The sequence below is a fragment of the Anomaloglossus baeobatrachus genome, chromosome 5, assembly GCF_048569485.1.
Source record: "Anomaloglossus baeobatrachus isolate aAnoBae1 chromosome 5, aAnoBae1.hap1, whole genome shotgun sequence".
NCBI classification, from domain to species: domain Eukaryota; kingdom Metazoa; phylum Chordata; class Amphibia; order Anura; family Aromobatidae; genus Anomaloglossus; species Anomaloglossus baeobatrachus.
The window spans coordinates 64,833,401-64,851,424 of NC_134357.1; the positions used below are offsets into that span (position 1 = coordinate 64,833,401).

Consider the following 18,024-nt stretch of genomic DNA (forward strand, 5'->3'; position numbering starts at 1 on the left):
AGCGCCGCAGGGGCCGAGCACTGCACACAATGGGGGTCCGTGGAGCCTGCCGGTAGAAAAGTCCCACATGCGGTGCAGGAAGCATATAATGTCTGTGCCTTGGCACCCTTGCGTTTTACGGGCGACATGCTGCTGGCTCTCTGCATGTGAGAGAGTCTATAGCCAAAGGGCGACCAGCGCTATGTAATACCAAGTATTTGTAGCAACAAAATACTAAGAATACTACGAGCACAAGAGGGGGTGAGCCCTGAGGGCTGCTTACCGCCCGCTGAACAGCGGGTAAGAGGCTGCAGAATGCCTTGTCTGGGTCTCCCCGGCTCCCCTCTGCAGCTCAGCGTGTCAGCAAGAATGGCTGCCGGCTTATGTGGAGAGGGGCGGTCCGTGGGAGTTCCCAAACAAAAGTGCGGGAACAGTGTCCCCTCTGTGCTGACTGTGAGGGCTGGAGTATGTAAAAACGACTCCAGCCCTCAGCGCTGATGCACTGGCCAGCGTCCCGCCCCTCTCCTGACTGGCAGGTGTGGGGGCGGGAACGAACGAAAGCAGGCCGCAAAAGCCGGGGACTCGAGTTATCAGCGCGGCCGCCGTAAAAGCGCGGGCCGCGCTGAAGTCCCCGGCGCACTACAAGTGCCAGCCGCGCCGCTGTTCCAGCGGCCGGCGCGACCGAGTCCTAGACGTGGGCAGCGTCCCGCCCCTCTCCTGACTGGCAGGTCTGGGGGCGGGAACGAACGGAAGCAGGCCGCAAAAGCCGGGGACTGTAGTTATCAGCGCGGCCGCCGTAAAAGCGCAGGCCGCGCTGAAGTCCCCGGCGCACTACAAGTGCCAGCCGTGCCGCAGTCCCAGCGGCCGGCGCGGCCGATTCCCATAAGTGTGCCTGCTTCAGCTAAGCTGAATGAGGCCATGGCACAGGCGCCGCAGCGCTGATGTCCCCCGGCGCACTACAACACCCAGCATGCTGCGGTGTGAGCGCCAAATGCACGGGGACACAGAGTACCTTAAGGAAGCAGGGCCATGTCCCTGATGTACTCCGCTCCATCCAGCATCTTCTCCAGGGGCTGTAGATGGAGCACGGTCTCAGTGCCTGGAGACCGGTAAATCCCACTTCACCCAGAGCCCTGTAAAAAGGGATGGGGAAGGAATCAGCATGTGGGCTCCTGCCGCCGTACCCGCAATGGGTACCTCAACCTTACAAACACCTCCGACATAAGTGGGGTGAGAAGGGAGCATGCTGGGAGTCTGTATAGACCCTCTTTTCTTCCATCCGACATAGTCAGCAGCTGCTGCTGACTACAAACAATGGAGCTATGCGTGCGTGTCTGACCTCCTTGCGCACAAAGCTAAAACTGAGGAATCCGTACTCCTACGGGAGGGTGTATAGCCAGAAGGGGAGGGGCCTTACACTTTTAAGTGTAGTTCTTTGTGCGGCCTCCAGAGGCAGTAGCTATACACCCACTGTCTGGGTCTCCCAATTAGGAGCGAAAAAGAAATATATATTACAGTATTATAGCTACTTATCACAGCCTTTCCAGCCCCCCTCCAGTTCACTAGCGACTCACACAGAGAGTTGTGTGTGGATCGGAAGTCAATTGCTCAATAAAAGACTATGGAGCCTCATTTTATTTATTTCTTATGCTCACTTATATAGCACTTTTCGTCACTGTCCCCATTGGGGCTCACAATCTAAGTTACACATCAGTAGGTTTTTGTTGTGTGGGCGGAAACCCAGTCAAACATGGGGAGAACATACAAACTCCTTGCAGATGTTGTCTTTGGTGGAATTTGAACCAAAGTGGTGCTAACCACTGAGACACCATGTGCTAACCACTGAGCCACAGTGCAGCAAGTTTCAGACATACAGTACAAGCCAGCAGAGCTGAAGAGCGGTCACATGGGGCCAGAAGAGAACCAGAGCGGTGTTGGAAAACAGAATATGGTAATATATGTGGTGTAAGGGTATTAAAATGCTTCTACATCTCCCCTCAATCCATCCTAATACTTTATTATGCAAGATAACTGCTCCAGAAAGAAGAATCCTGTCTCAAGTCCCACCTATAGGGGTAATCTGTCAGTGAGCGTCTCAAGCCACGAAGCATGGCTAAAATCAGATAGAGGAGGGCAATTTATAGGCAATGAACTCTGGAATTATACATTCCTCCCCCCCTCCGCAGACATCAGTTGGATCTTTGCAAAGCAGAACCAGTAACAGCCCCAACATTAAAAGCTGCACAATTGAAGGGAATGTATCAGGACCCCTCTGGCCTCCAACCCAGCAGCATTCGTACCCATATGCCCAAATTTCCACTATAACCAGCCCTATATAACACTATTCGCCAATATGAATGTTTAAATAAATAATAAATAAAACCAACACAAAACACAAGACAACTAAACCTCTCTGCCCTATGCCAATATTAGGGCCTGAACTAGTCTACGAGGGATTGTTTCCCCAGACTAGTTGCCCCTGTGGGTGTGATAACATGGATTTCCACGAGCCGGCATCACCGCCAGCTACGGTAATTGAAAACTCGCGCATGCGCACGGCTCAGTTCGGCCACATCAGTGCGCCTCAGAAGCAGGACGCATCCCGGTTTCTTTCGGTGCATTGTGCATGACCAGAAGTTCACAAAACAGGGAATGTACAGGTCATCTTAACTGCCGTTCATGCGCAGTGCGCCTAATGAAGCGGGAAGAGTACACCCTGCTTCTGAAGTACACTGATGTGGTTGAATGAGTAGCGCAAGCACAAAGATTTCCAGGAGCTGGCGGTGACACTGGCTCGTGGAATTCATGTGGTCATACCTACAGGGGTGTGATAACCTAGAAAGAGGGCAGACTATGGGGAAACAACGCCCCTACGACAAAGTCAAGACCATAATTAGCATAGGAACAGTGAGGTTTATAAGTCCTTTTTTAAGCATTCTTATTAGTGAATAGCGTTATACAGGCCTGGTTATGCAGGGAATTTGGGAGTACAGGCATCAATGCTGCTGGGTTGGAGGCAGAGGGGACCTGACAGCTTCCCTTTAAAGGTTCACTGCACACAACTGCACCAGCTGCACATCACAAGGGGGTTACATAAAGGGTTACACAAATACTCACATGACTCCATCTCTCTGGCGAGCACATGCACAGACACTTTATGCCTTCTTGGAGCTTCAACAGCTAATAAGTCCTGAAAATATCAATACCAAAACGTCACCAATCCTATATTGTCACATCAACAGAACGGATCCCCATCAGATATGGGAGGTAAAAAAAAAAAAAAAAAAAAAAAAAAAAAAAAAGAAATCAAAGTATATATTAAACATACAAAATACGTAATTACGGTATATATAGATGCATACATACAGCCAATTATTGAAAAAAAAAAAAAATATGTATTTAATATATATATGTATATAATATATATGTATATAAAATATACATGTATATAATATAATAAATATATATAATATATAATATAATTAAATATAATATAATAAAATATATATTAGATTTTTTATTTTATTTTTTTTAAACAAAAAAGTTACTTGGATTATTTTAATTCATTTACTTCTGTGACCTTCGAGAGACTTAATTTTGCGACTAATCTTTGCTACCAGCAAACTACATCTCATTGTCTGCAAAAATAATTCCCCAGTGCGGGGGCAATGCAAATCAGGTTGCCAGGAAAGGCGTCTCGCAGGATCGGGTATCTGGCGTCAAAAAACACAAAGACTGGGAAAGTGAATGTAGTAATAAATGTTCTATATTCCTTAAAACATGATGTATGTATGTGACCGGTCCACGGTCCCCCCCCCCCCCCCCAGTAATACCTGCTGCATTATACAAGTTATCATGATGCCATCTACGGGGAACACAGCGCAACATTTTATATTTCCAATGAAGTCTCTACTTCATATATATCTGCTCAACATCAGTAAAGTTGGTTCTTTTTTTTTTGTCAATGTATCCTCCAACATATTCACTTATATTGGCTCTAAATTAGAGTCTGATTATAGAACATATTTTGCAATATATGACCAGAGGTGATTCTCCTCTATTACCATGGAGACCCATAGGTTTATATTGAAAAATTTAATTGGCACATATGATCTGGTTTACAAACGTTCTACTAGTTTGTTGCACAGGTTGATCAGCACTATAATCTGTAGAGGAGTTTGTGTCCATACGAATATAAAATTATATACTACAAATATAAATAATATATAAAACGCAATACAGTGGAACCTTGATTTTACGAGAACAATTCGTTCTGGGAGTGTGCTTGTAAAGAAAGTTACTCGTCTAGCAAAGCAACATTTCCCATAGGAAGCTCAGACAATTCGTTCCACAACTTGTGCAATGTCCCCTATTGTGCGCACACACACACACACACACACACACACACACACACACACACACACACACACACACACACACACACACGGTAACCATCGCAACGATGCCGGAGCTTCCGCTGTCAGCGTCCACGTCATACGCAGGAGCCGCTTGCCTCTGATTGGCCAGCGCACTGCCTTTGAGAAGCGCCAACAGCGGAAATTCCTCCCTCGTCGTGATGGTTACCCGATGCACATACTGTACCTGTGGACTACAAAAACCAGGAGGCAGCGAGGGAACGGAAGGTAAGGTGAGCGTAATGTGTGTGTTTGCGTGTGTGTGCACACATGTGTGTGCATGTTCATGTGCATGTGTGTGGACTGCAATAGCGGGTCAGAGCTCGGTGAAAGTACGGAACCGGAAGTGTGTGCAGTGAGCATTTGCTTGTACAGCAAAGATTGCTCGTAAACTGAGTTACAAATTTACAGCAAGCTTTGCTCGTATAGCGAAATACTCGCACACCGGGTTACTCGTAAATCGACGTTTCACTGTACTTTTGTTAGTGAGCACTTCTCCTTTGCCAAGACCATGGATACCTATGTTGCAATGCCCTGCACATGATGTAATAGACATGGCTAAATCAGGAGAACCATGGATACCTATGCTGCAATGCCCTGCACATGATGTAATAGACATGGCTAAATCAGGAGAACCATGGATACCTATGCTGCAATGCCCTGCACATGATGTAATAGACATGGTTAAATCAGGAGAACCATGGATACCTATGCTGCAATGCCCTGCACATGATTTAATAGACATGGCTAAATCAGGAGAACCATGAATTCCAAAGCTGCAATGCCCTGCGAGACATGGCTAGGCAAGAGAACCATAGATACCCAAGCTGCAATGCCTGCACATGATGTAAGAGACATAGTGAATCAGAAGAACTATACTACATTTCTAATTGGAGGTATTTCCTACTATTATTAAACCCACTACATATCGGGATAGGATTTTGGAGGTGAGAATACCCCTTTAAGTCCTGCTGAAACATGATCAAATTACATCAATCCAATGTGTATAGGGCATTGAAGGGCATTTGTCTGGACTCTGGGAAAGCCGGCCAACACCTGTCAACTTTAATGAATATTATATTGGCAGTAGAGCTGGTGGAAAAAAAAAAAAAATTCTGGTCCAGTGGTCACACCAGTTCAGGGCTTCCAAAGCAGAGCCCTACATCCCTCCTTACCTGTCGGCATCTATACCCTTCTGATTAGTAGGCTTGTTGCAATGATATCGATCCATTGCACCCATGTAGTCATCCGAATTTACTAATCAGAAGAGGCGCCAAAGTCCGGCAGGCAAGAGGTGGCATGTAGGGCTCTGCTCTGGCAGGTACAAACCAAAGCGGCCACTGAACTAGGACTCTGCAAATCTTTTTGCCTGGCTCTAATTTGGTAGTTTATGGCTGCCAATCAGTCAGTATGCGACATGACAAGGCCCAGCACTGCTCAGGCCGCATTATGATAGCGGGATATTGCAGACACCGCCATCATGTACGCAAGACACGTATTTCCTCTGAATCCCCAGATTTCGCACAGTGCTTTGGTTTTAGTGCACAGCTTGTTCCTGACTGCAGTATTTAATAAATGATGAGGCTACAGAGATTTTTTTTTTTCATCAGAATCAATAGAGGAGGCATAAGATCAATCTTAGGCTACCTTGTAAAATTTTATGATATCATCCTTAACCAGGGTTTTCAGATACGCCACTTCAACGTTATCTGCAGACACAAAACAAAAAAATAGTGTCACACTGCGGCCAAAATTACAGGATTTATAGACATTTACATAAAAAGACTGGCGCTTAACCAAATTTTCATCCGGAAATAGAAATTATTGTAAAATAGGCGGCTGCTTTATTTCTAAAATCCCTTAATAAATGATCAGTGGGTCATCCTGGAGTGCGACGCCGCATTAAAACAAAGCATCTCCGATTAAAGAGTCGTCCATACTGAGGTCACGTGCAGCAGATGCATTATCCAGAGCAGAGGCCATTTGTAATTGTGGTCATGTTCCCGGCTAGACCTGCTGAACGTCGTGGTAATAAGGCGTTAGTGGGGATAACACCTCTGCAAACCCCCGACTGCATAAAAGCAATGCGGCGGAGGGGGCAGTATATTAGGAACTCAATTACTAGGACCCCCTGCTGGTTTTAGAAGATCAGAGAATTGAAACAAGTATTGGAAACCCAAAAGAAAAACAAAAAAACAAAAATCACTCCATAAATTTTACTAGACATGGAAGATCATTGTTTTTTTTTCCTTAATACAGGAAAAATAGGTTCTACATAGTAGGCCACCTAAATTAAAGGGGTACCCATCTAAGTGATGGCATATCACAAGGAAGTGCAATCACTTAATGATCAGCGGGAGCATAACTTCGGACCTGCCTCCTAGATTCTCATGGGCCGCAGTGCTGTTTCAGCGCTCAGGAAAGCTTCTGCAAGCCAAGCGGTAAAGAACCAGAGCCGCCACAATTATGTGAATGGAGCAGTGAAGCAGCCAGGATCGCCTCTGCAGGATGTAGCGCTAAAGCTAGTGTAGGGGTGTTGTGCGGGGACAAGTCAAGCTCACTGATAATTAAGTAGAATTTGTGATAGGCCAATCACTTTCACACTCATTTGAAGGCCACGTTCAGTATTTTACATCAGTATTTGTAGCCAAAATCAGGAGTGAAACAAAGGGCAAGTATAATAGATATACGGGCACCACTGCTGCATTTTTCACCTACTCCTGGTTTTGGTTTAGAAGTGAACGTGGCCAAAAATGCATTACTTTCTTGGTAATAAATGGATGGGCTGACCCTAATGCAGCAGAAAATGCTTATCCCACCACTGTGAAAAAAACCTGTTGCACTGGAGAAAGCCCCTCTAAATCCCCCCATATACATTAGTGCCGGCCATGTCTCCTGACTCCACAATACACCAGAAAGCTTGGCTGGGTGCACCTGTGTGTACCGTGAAAGCCCCTGCCATACTTAGAAACTCATCTACTGGCAAACAGGACGGCCTTCAGAACTCTACAGTGCCAAAACCTTCTCTTCCCCCAACATCATTAGTTTGGGATAGCCTGAAAGCCCCCAGACAAGTTAGCCAATAATGCCGAAATTGTCTGAATTTAAGTCTAACATATATAAAAGGCCTTAAAGAAGTTATCCACTACCCTAACTCATCTAATTTTTTATTCATCAATCATGCTATTATATGTCTCTAAGTGCATCTGTAGTGGCCCGGTCCAGATTGTGTCTGTTTCTTTAAGTACATTTACTTATATGTAATATTATGCTATATGTTATAAGTAAAGCATTTTTCATTTGTTGTGTTCTAGCACCATCTACTGGTGAAAACTGTAAGAATCTGAAGTGTTAATTGGGTTTTATCCTATTGGCTAGTTCTTGGTCACATGGGTCAATAGGTGGAGCTATTCTCCAGCCTCTGTCTAGAAACAACTGGAATGAGCTGGTTCTGGCTGAGTCTCCTCTGAGGGAAGACATTATGTGGAGAATCTCTTCACCACAAGACTCCTCCTAGGCCCGAGGCCTAGAATTTCATCATTTCCTGATTTTTACAGCCAATATGCTGAAGGCTTCCTATCCTGACATTGTGCATCTCTTCAGACAGTAGGGCATACTGACTATATACCAGACCCTACTGCACACAGATTGGGGAAGTTTGAGGGTCTCCCGCCCCACTGCAATATTAGTGGCTTTCATGCCATTGTCCACGCACCAGCCGTCCGGTCCCCGTAGCACGCTGGGCAACTGTCTTCATTTGCTTACAAGTACTGCACGTGTCTGAACTAGCAGTGAAATTAACCCCAGGACTCCAGGTCTGTACAATCTTATATCTACCCTCTAAACTCAAGAGACTCTGAACCTAAAGCATACCAGTATTAATTCTGAAACAAATCGTGCACTTAAAGCTCCAGTACTCTAATTGCACTTCAGCATTCAATTCCAAGCTGTATTTGCCGTGGCCTACCCACGAGAGACTGTGAAACATATATTCCGTATTGATTTGCTTTGTTCCTGCTATATTAAAGCAACTGTTATCCCCAAGACCGTGTCTGTGGACTGTCCATCAGCTGTGGATACTGTGTGGGGGTGGATAGCAGGGAACATCTGGGCCCTTACACATCCATACTCTTATTACAGTAATATAGATATTTTATTAGGGCAGATAGCATCACTTGGAGACTGCAGCAGCAGCTCTGATGTTTACATCCATCTCTTCCCCTCCTCTGGCTTTCTGTGTGCTAATACTACAAGTTCCATCATGCTTTGCTGCAGCCTGTTTGCCTGCTCACCCGCTCCCTTTACCACCCTGTGCTCCTGAAAATATTGGGAAATACCAAGTGTCAGAACATCCCAGGGTAGATACCAGCTCATCTGGCAATTGCCAGATGGCCAGTATGACCCTGCCAATGTTTGTTCTGCAAATTTCAGTTGTCCATGTCAGTGATTGCATTACTTAAATCCTTTCCTTTTGAAATGCAGATCAAAGCACTTCACTAGGTGTCGGCCCCTGCTGTTACTGCTGAATGAATCGGTCAGCTCAGCTTGGTGAGGCAGACTAAATTGTGATTCACTCCAAAGTGAGTGTGGTCTTTATTCTGCAAGTGCTACTGAGGGATGAAAACCCATGTGGGGTAATCTGGCGGTCATAGTACCGTATATGGTTACACTGTGTGTCCCCCCCCCCCGCTGTACCTCTATCAAAGTGATACTGTTGAGAGATAATTTCGCCCCAGTATTTTGCACATTCAGCAGACAGCTTTTTTGGCTTATCCAGCCGCCGGAGAGCTAGGGCTTGGATGTGCTTCTGGAAGGCCTCATCCGTCATCTCCTCTAGGGACTTCTCCATAGTCTTCAGAAAGGCCTCCACCCGGCTCTCCAAATAATGTGGCTGCTTCTCTGACTGAATAATGAATCGCAGGCCTTGGATTCCATTCGCCCTGCGGGGGCCACTGAACACAATATAACCTGCAAATACAAAGTTGTTTGAAAATTGATATAGATAGATAGAGATATATATATATATCTCTATCTCTCTATTTCGTTCACCAGCTCAGAAGCAAAAGAATGGCAAAAACGTTTCTTATATTTATTTTGACACAGTAGTTGCTCTCCAATTGTCCCCATACATATTGGACTGTCGATTCAACTGGAAAACCAGTTGGTGATAGAAAGGATTGGGCTGCTACATTTCAACATGCCTGATCCTCTGCTGTGGCAGCCACTGGTGAGCGGACCGGGTTATGAATTGCTCACCTAGCTGTTCCTTGGTACGCAGGGTGTTGAAGCAGGGCTCTGCAATGATCTGGCAGAACAGCTCCAGTAGCATGTTCTCGGAGGTGCTCTGCATGTCGGTCTGATAGTAGATCTCGATGCCGCAGTTATTGTGCACCTCATTTCTCTGCTGATATACAAACCAGCCCCCTGTAAATAGCAAAAAATAAAAAAAGGACATCAAACCACCCATCAATGCTCAGAGTCACAAAGTATCGGCAAAACCTTGACTTACTGTCCGGCAGCTGTACTTCTCTGTATCGGACCAGCTGGCTCGGGAGCAAGGGTTTGGTGTGGGCATGCTCTATGAGAGTGTCCTCCACCATCTGCATGATGCCCTGTGCGGTCTGCAGAAAGAAAAAAGAAAGAATTATCCTAAAAATGGTACATTTCAAAATGGCGTTATTAGTTTTTGAACTGTGTATGTAAAGTTTATCAGATGTTTCCAGTGAAAACAGCAACATACTTTAATATGACCATTTTTCTCCCAGTTTGGCATGTGCCAGGAACAGCTGCCAAAATGGCCCTTAAATTCAGGCCGTGACGGTGGCCAAAACAGAGGCATCCATTCCCATACGTTACCCTGCTATTATAGCCTATGAGTAACTGAACGGCCTCTACTGTTCGCCAACCCTCCCAATTGGCAAACAAATGCGTCACCAATGGAGGTCTTGAAAAGCTACTTAACATGTAGGCGACGTGACCACGCCCGATATATATCTACCACGCGTGACTATTCCACCCCTGCTACATATATCAGGGCTAGTGATGTCAATGTTCGTGTCTCTATAGGTACAGCCAAATGGTGCATAAAGAATATGGAGAATACGAGGGAGAACAAATTGTATTTAGGACTCCTTGTTCATTGCCTATTATATACCACCCATTCTGATTGTTACAGGCCACTGGTATACTCTCATACATGTACAGTGTAAGTAACCGACCTGTTTTGTTATATTGCCATGAAGAAGAGCTTCAACATGCAACCGGGACAGGAGCTGAGGAATGAAGGCCTTGAGACGAAGAAGGGTGACATCTGGGAGAGAAGAACAGACGTTAGAAGAGCAGCAGCATCGGTGGAGGAGTCTTTATTGACAATGCAGGTTTTATGGGAATAAAGTGAGTTATATTGGCTGTAGAATAGGCTTATCGGTTAAAGAAGAGCAAGACGACATAGGTCAATATGAGGTATGTGTCAGAATAATCACATTTCCTAGATTGCAGAAAGGCCAGCTACTATGCCAAGAACTTAGAAGTCATAGAACATATGTTGGGCATGTCCAGATATCGCTTGAGCCAAAAGTCTAAATGTCTATGATTAAAAAAAACAAAAAAAAACAAAAAACAAATACATACGCCGGACACTCAAGCACCATTGGACCCAGTGGTTACTGACGCAGTATAGCTGCACGTAATGGCTGTAGCCAGTCACTGGCCTTGCATACAATAGTACTGAGGCCAGTGAATGACTGCAGTGGTCCAGAGGATGCACCCTATCTCACTGCATCAGAAGAGTAACAGTGGGTACAGGGAGGTACCGAATGTTTAATATGGTTACGAAGACTCCAGAGAAACAACATTTACAGAGTAAATATCATTAGGTAGATCATGCTAGTCATGCATTTTCCTATGCATCTTGTGTGAAACATGCATGTAATGCTTATTGTAACGTATATTTATGTAATTGATGTGTGACAAGAAGGGGTTAATTTTGTTTTATTTCTGTCAGTTTAAAAATTAAACTATAAGAAAATTGTTTGAGTACATCCATCTCCTGACATTATTTGAAAATACCGTAATTTTTGGACTACAAGACGCACTTTCCCCTCCCCCAAATGTTGGGGGAAAGTGGGGGGGTGCGTCTTATAGTCTGAATGTAGAGCATGGCTGCGGGGAATGAGGGTGCTGCAGTGGAGCGGGTCATCGGCGCCATGAGCAGGTGACCACATGGGCCCGCTCATTTCATATACATGTATCCTCCCACCCATCATCTCTCAGCGCTGAAGCCGGCGCTGACAGGTGGGCGGGATGATGGGCGCATAATGAGCAGCCGACCCGCGTGATCACCCCTGGCAACTACAGCCTGGAGTGATCATGTGTGTCTGTATTCACTGCCCCCCGAGCATCATCAGCGCGGGGGGCAGTGAAAAAGAACGGTATACTCACCGTTCCCTGCAGAATGCAATGTCCTCCTGTCTGCCGGCCCGCTGATCTGTGTAGAGAGTGGTGAGCACAGCTGACGTCATCCCGGTGCACATGGCTCCACACACATCAGCGGGCGGCAGACAGGACATCGAGATGCTGCAGGGAACGGTAACCGGCTCCACACAGGTCACCGGCGGTGCTGCTGACAGACAGGAAGACAAGCTGGAGTGAGGAAAGGTGAGTATAAACGATTATTTATCTTGTGTGCCACATGGTATATAGCACGACGGGGGTGTAATATTATATTATATATATATATATATATATATATATATATATATATATATATATATATATATATATATATATATATATATATATATATATATATATATATACACACACACACAATAATGGGGATCATATACAAGGAAGGAGAATCATTACCAGGGTGGGGTACCTTAGTAGAGAATTTGGCTTAAAATTTTATTTTCCTATTTTTCTCCTGTAAAACCAGGGTGCGTCTTATGGTCCGGTGCGTCTTATAATCCGAAAAATACGGTATACTATGGAAATTCTTAATTTGACAATGTCAGATTTGACTAATTGTGATATTTTGCTTCTTTTATTGTACTGTATATGTTTATATTTGTGTTTGATATAGCATGATGTAATGCTATACAATGTGTTTTATTTTGTTTATGTTATAACTTTTAATCACAAAATTTGAAAACCTAAAAAAAAAAAAATATAAAAATTATATTCTCTGTATCTATCTCTATCTATCTGTCTATGATTAAAAGAAGAGTAGAGTAAAGGGTACGCGGCCATGATCAGGAATAGCAGTGTTTTGGATGTAGCATGTGTTCACTGAGTCCAAAATGCAGCGTTGTAAAGTATAAGCACAGTGGATGGGATTTCTAGAAATCTCTTGTCCACCGCTTTTTTCCTGCGGCGTAAAACTGACCTGTAGTGCTGCGTTCCAAACCACAACAGGTCAATTTATGCTTGCGGATATGCAAGTGTTTTCAGCAAGGAGAACAGAAAGAAAGTACACAGCATCCAGAAGCCTGATCGCTGTTTGCCGACAGAGAACACCAGTGTCTTCGCACGAGGAATGACACTGTCTAGAACGCATTGTCTCTGAATCGTGTGCATATACCCTAAAGGAAGGCTGGAGATTACAGTATGGTTGCTCAGTGGTTAGCGCTGTAAGCTTAGCAGCACTGGGGTCCCAGGTTCAAATCTCACCAAAGGTTTGCATGGGTTTCCTCTGGGTACTCGGATGTCCACACTCATTGACATACTGGTGAGGAATTTAGATTATGAGCCCCAATGGGGACAGGGATGTAGTCTGTAGAGTGCTGGGGAATATGATGGTGGCCTTAGCCTCCTAGAGGCTTCCACATGTACGCCATATTTTTAAACCAGTCGAGATCAGCCCTGTGGATAATCACGTGGGCAAAACTGCTGGCCATCCAAAGTGGTCAATAAGGGCGCGGGTTTCAAAATTGTGATGGCCATTGGCTACAAAAGTTGGTTGTTTGTAGTGAGTGCCCAGCTGCACCATACGGCCTCAGATTTACCAGAATTTCTGAAAACACCATAATATGGTTTTTGACAATTTAAACATTTTCATGGAAATTCCTCATACACATTACCATGAGTTTGTTTTCCAGGAGGGAAAAATCTTTGGGTATCAAATATCATTACTATTTGCATCACCCCTTAAAAGAAAAAATAAACTTAAAATGTAACAAAAGCAGATTCAGCAATTGCACAAATGCTGCCGGGTGAGAAAGTCGTCTATGCACCCACGACAATCTTATTTGAGCAATTCTGCGATGTATGGGAGCAGTCAGTAAACAAATAGGAAAATATAAAAAAGGAAAAAATGTTTCCATTTTGTATTAAATGACAGGAGCAGAGGCTGCGCTGGTAATCCGCTCACCGTCTGACCCAGTTTCTGCATTTACGCTCTGCAATCTTCCGGCACATGTGTTTACGCTCCAGAGCAAATAGCTTGGCTCGCTCAGGTGGTGTGCGGAGATAAAGCTGCGCTCTCTGCAGAGGAGGGAATGATTTATAGGGCTGCTGCGAAGGCAAATGAAGTATTACAGAACTGGAAAACGGTCTATTAGAACAGCGGCAAATATCACCCGCGGCACAAACAAAAGGACTCCACACAGAGGAAATGCAGCGTGATAGAAATGTGATGTTCTAGAAAAAAAAAGGATAACCGAGCACACAGAACGAGGAGAGAAAAGAAAGAACCCTAAACAAATCCAGAAATAGCACAGCCGGGGTGCAACGTATGAAATATATAGCCGCATTGTGAGTCCATCCCTGTCAGGCCTGCCTGTAGGACAATAGCTGAACGACAATCGAGCATTTGTGGCCAGAAAATGACAGCACAATATGCTCAGGAGGTCTGCGGATACAGGGATGTATTTGACACAAATGAACGCTGCAGAAGTGAATTGTAACCAGTACTCAGGAGGGCTGAATACAGTAATGGATGCACCATGAAATAAAGAAAATATACCTTCTAACATCCCAGTATTAAAAATGCTAGCTACAACCCTGTATATCCTTCAGGAAAAACCTGTCTTCTATTGTCAAGTCAAACTCTTTGACTTGGGACTAGTGATGAGCGGGCACTACCATGCTCGGGTGCTCAGTACTCGTAACTAGTGATGAGCGGACACTGCCATGCTCGGGTGCTCAGTACTCGTAACTAGTGATGAGCGGACACTACCATGCTCGGGTGCTCAGTACTCGTAACTAGTGATGAGAGGGCACTACCATGCTCGGGTGCTCGGTACTCGTAACTAGTGATGAGCGGGCACTACCATGCTCGGGTGCTCAGTACTCGTAACTAGTGATGAGAGGGCACTACCATGCTCGGGTGCTCGGTACTCGTAACTAGTGATGAGCGGGCACTACCATGCTCGGGTGCTCGGTACTCGTAACTAGTGACGAGAGGGCACTACCATGCTCGGGTGCTCAGTACTCGTAACTAGTGACGAGCGGACACTACCATGCTCGAGTGCTCAGTACTCGTAACTAGTGACGAGTGGACACTACCATGCTCGAGTGCTCAGTACTCGTAACTAGTGATGAGCGAGCACTACCATGCTCGGGTGCTTAAAACCAGCAGATGCACAGATGGATGCAACTCGTGTACAGAGTATAATGGAAGTCAATGGGGAATTAAAGCATTTTTTTTTTTTAAGAAATCTTCTGGAAAATTGCTGTAGCTCACCATTGACTTACATTAAACTCTGGTACAGAAGTCACACCCTTCTGAGCATCCAGCTGCCCATTACAAGTACTGGGCACCCGAGCATGGTAGTCCCTACTTATTACTACAGCACACTAAACCTGTAATGTAGGGTCTGATTTTTAGGTCCCTGGCTGCCATGTTATCAGGATGTACCCACTATGAGAATACAGAAGGGGACCAGTCATGGCGGTACAGTGGCTCAGTGGTTAGCACTGCAGTCTAGCAGCGCTGGGGTCATGGGTTCAAATCCCACCAAGGAGCAGCCACCACTCAGTGCTTCCTCTGCGTTTACTTCCAGAGTACATAAGTTACTATTGCATTCAGGATAACAGACACTTCTCACCTTCTAAAGCCTCCCGGAGCTCATCTTTGGTCCAGGCCACCTCAGTCATCAGCAGCCGTAGGTAATACATGGCATGCTGGTGAGGCTGTTCTGCACGGAAGTTGTTCAGAGAACGCATGTACTGCAACGGAAAAGGGTCACATTGTTATCACGGCATGCGGAAATACGCAACTGGATATCCACATACTCCTTGTAGCCAGTCCAGTTTTTTGTTTTTTTTTTTAGGGGGGGGGGAGAGTACTTTTTTTTCTTTTTTTTTTTTTTTAAAAAGACGGGTATGTTGACAATATATGGCAAATTTTGGAAAAAGTTAGTGTCCAGCACAAATAATTTTAAAACTCATTTAAAAAAAGAAGGGAATTTTGTTTACTTACCGTAAATTCCTTTTCTTCTAGCTCCTATTGGGAGACCCAGACAATTGGGTGTATAGCTTCTGCCTCCGGAGGCCACACAAAGTATTACACTTTAAAAAGTGTAACCCCTCCCCTCTGCCTATACACCCTCCCGTGGACCACGGGCTCCTCAGTTTTGGTGCAAAAGCAGGAAGGAGGAAACTTATAAATTGGTCTAGGGTAAATTCAATCCGAAGGATGTTCGGAGAACTGAAGACCATAACCCAAAAGAACAGCCAGCCCAAAGGGCACAGGGGTGGGTGCTGGGTCTCCCAATAGGAGCTAGAAGAAAAGGAATTTACGGTAAGTAAACAAAATTCCCTTCTTTGTCGCTCCATTGGGAGACCCAGACAATTGGGACGTCCAAGAGCAGTCCCTGGGTGGGTAAAAGAATACCTCAATAAGAGCCGAAAACGGCCCCCTGTTACAGGTGGACAACCGCCGTCTGAAGGACTCGCCTACCTAGACTGGCGTCTGCCGAAGCATAGGTATGCACTTGATAGTGCTTTGTGAAAGTGTGCAGACTAGACCACGTAGCTGCCTGACACACCTGCTGAACCGTTGCCCGGTGCCGCAATGCCCAGGACGCACCTACAGCTCTGGTAGAAAGGCCTTTCAGCCCTGAAGGGAGTGAAAGCTCTGAAGAACGGTAGGCCTCGAGAATCGGTTCCTTGATCCACCGAGCCAAGGTCGACTTGGAGGCCTGAGAGTCCATACGCTGGTCAGCGACAAGGACAAAGAGCGCATCTGAACGGCGTAGGGGCGCCGTGCGAGACACGTAGAACCGGAGTGCTCTCACTAGATCCAAAGAGTGCACAACCTTTTCACCCTGGTGAATTGGATTAGGGCAACAGGAAGGCAAGGAGATATCCTGATTTAGATGAAAAGGAGATACCACCTTAGAGAGAAATTCCGGGACAGGACGAAGAACCATCTTATCCTGGTGGAAAACCCGGAAGGGAGCCTTGCATGACAGCGCCGCAAGCTCAGACACTCTCTGAAGAGAAGTGACTGTCACCAGGAAGGCCATCCCGCAGCAGCTCAAAAGGCGGGTTTTGAAGAGTCCTCAGGACTCTGCTAAGATCCCAGGGTTCCAACGGATGTTTGTAAGGTGGGACCATGTGGCAGACCCCCTGCAGGAACGTGCGGACCTGCGGAAGCCTGGCTAGACGCTTTTGAAAGAAAAACACGGAGAGCGTGGATACTTGGCCCTAGAGAGAGCCGAGGGACAAACCCTTGTCCATTCCAAATTGTAGGAATGAAAGGAATGTGGGTAAGGCAAACGGCCATGGAGGAAAGCCGTTATCAGCGCACCAGGATAGAAAGACTTGCCAAGACCTGTAATAGATCTTGGCGGACGTTGGCTTCCTGGCTTGTCTCGTGGTGGCAATGACATCCTGAGATAACCATGAAGACTCTAGGAGTCAGGGACCAATGGCCACCTAGTCAAGTTGAGGGCCACAGAATTCAGATGGAAAAAACGGGCCTTGTGAAAGCAAGTCTGGGCGGTCTGGAAGTGCCCACGGTTGACCCACCGTGAGATGCCACAGATCCGGATACCACGACCATCTCGGCCAGTCTGGAGCGACGAGAATGGCGCGACGGCAGTCGGACCTGATCCTGCGTAGTACCCTGGGCAGCATCGCCAGAGGTGGAAACACATAAGGCAGTCGAAACTGCGACCAATCCTGGACTAAAGCGTCCGCTGCCAGAGGTCTGTGATCCTGAGACCGTGCCATGAAGGCCGAGACCTTGAGAGATCGACGTCCTGCGTTCCTCAGCGGCCCTGACGACTGAAAAAAATCTGCTTCCCAGTTTTCTACGCCCGGGATGTGAACTGCGGAGATGGTGGAGCCTGTGGTTTCCACCCACTGCAGAATCCGCCGGACTTCCTGGAAGGCTTGACGACTGCGAGTGCCGCCTTGGTTCGCGAACGGCACTGCCTCCATAGCTGCAACCATCTTCCCCAGGAAGTGCCTGAGGCGCCTTAAGGGGTGTGACTGACTCCGAAGAAGTGATTGCACCCCCACCTGCAGAGAAAGCTGTTTGTCCCTGGAGAGTCGCCAGAGTGACGGCAAGGCTTTGTTGACACGCCGCCTGAGAAGGGGCCCAGAGGTTCTGAAGAAACGAGCCGCAGGACGAGAGTTGAACTCTATCCTGTAACCATGAGACAGAATGTGTCTCACCCAT

At 46.0% G+C, this 18,024-nt stretch overlaps 1 protein-coding gene across 5 annotated transcripts in view; it reads right to left on the bottom strand.

Moving 5' to 3' along the window:
- IDE (insulin degrading enzyme) overlaps positions 1-18,024 on the bottom strand; it is a 206,533-nt gene that overhangs the window by 13,127 nt on the left and 175,382 nt on the right. For all 5 annotated transcript variants that reach the window (XM_075348567.1, XM_075348566.1, XM_075348564.1 and 2 more), the window contains exons 17-23: positions 15,443-15,563; positions 10,613-10,704; positions 9,904-10,015; positions 9,651-9,818; positions 9,090-9,362; positions 6,042-6,103; positions 3,097-3,169 (exon numbers count right to left, since the gene is read on the bottom strand). In XM_075348567.1, the coding sequence (XP_075204682.1) occupies positions 3,097-3,169; positions 6,042-6,103; positions 9,090-9,362; positions 9,651-9,818; positions 9,904-10,015; positions 10,613-10,704; positions 15,443-15,563 (901 nt within the window). The remainder of the gene's footprint in view (positions 1-3,096; positions 3,170-6,041; positions 6,104-9,089; positions 9,363-9,650; positions 9,819-9,903; positions 10,016-10,612; positions 10,705-15,442; positions 15,564-18,024) is intronic.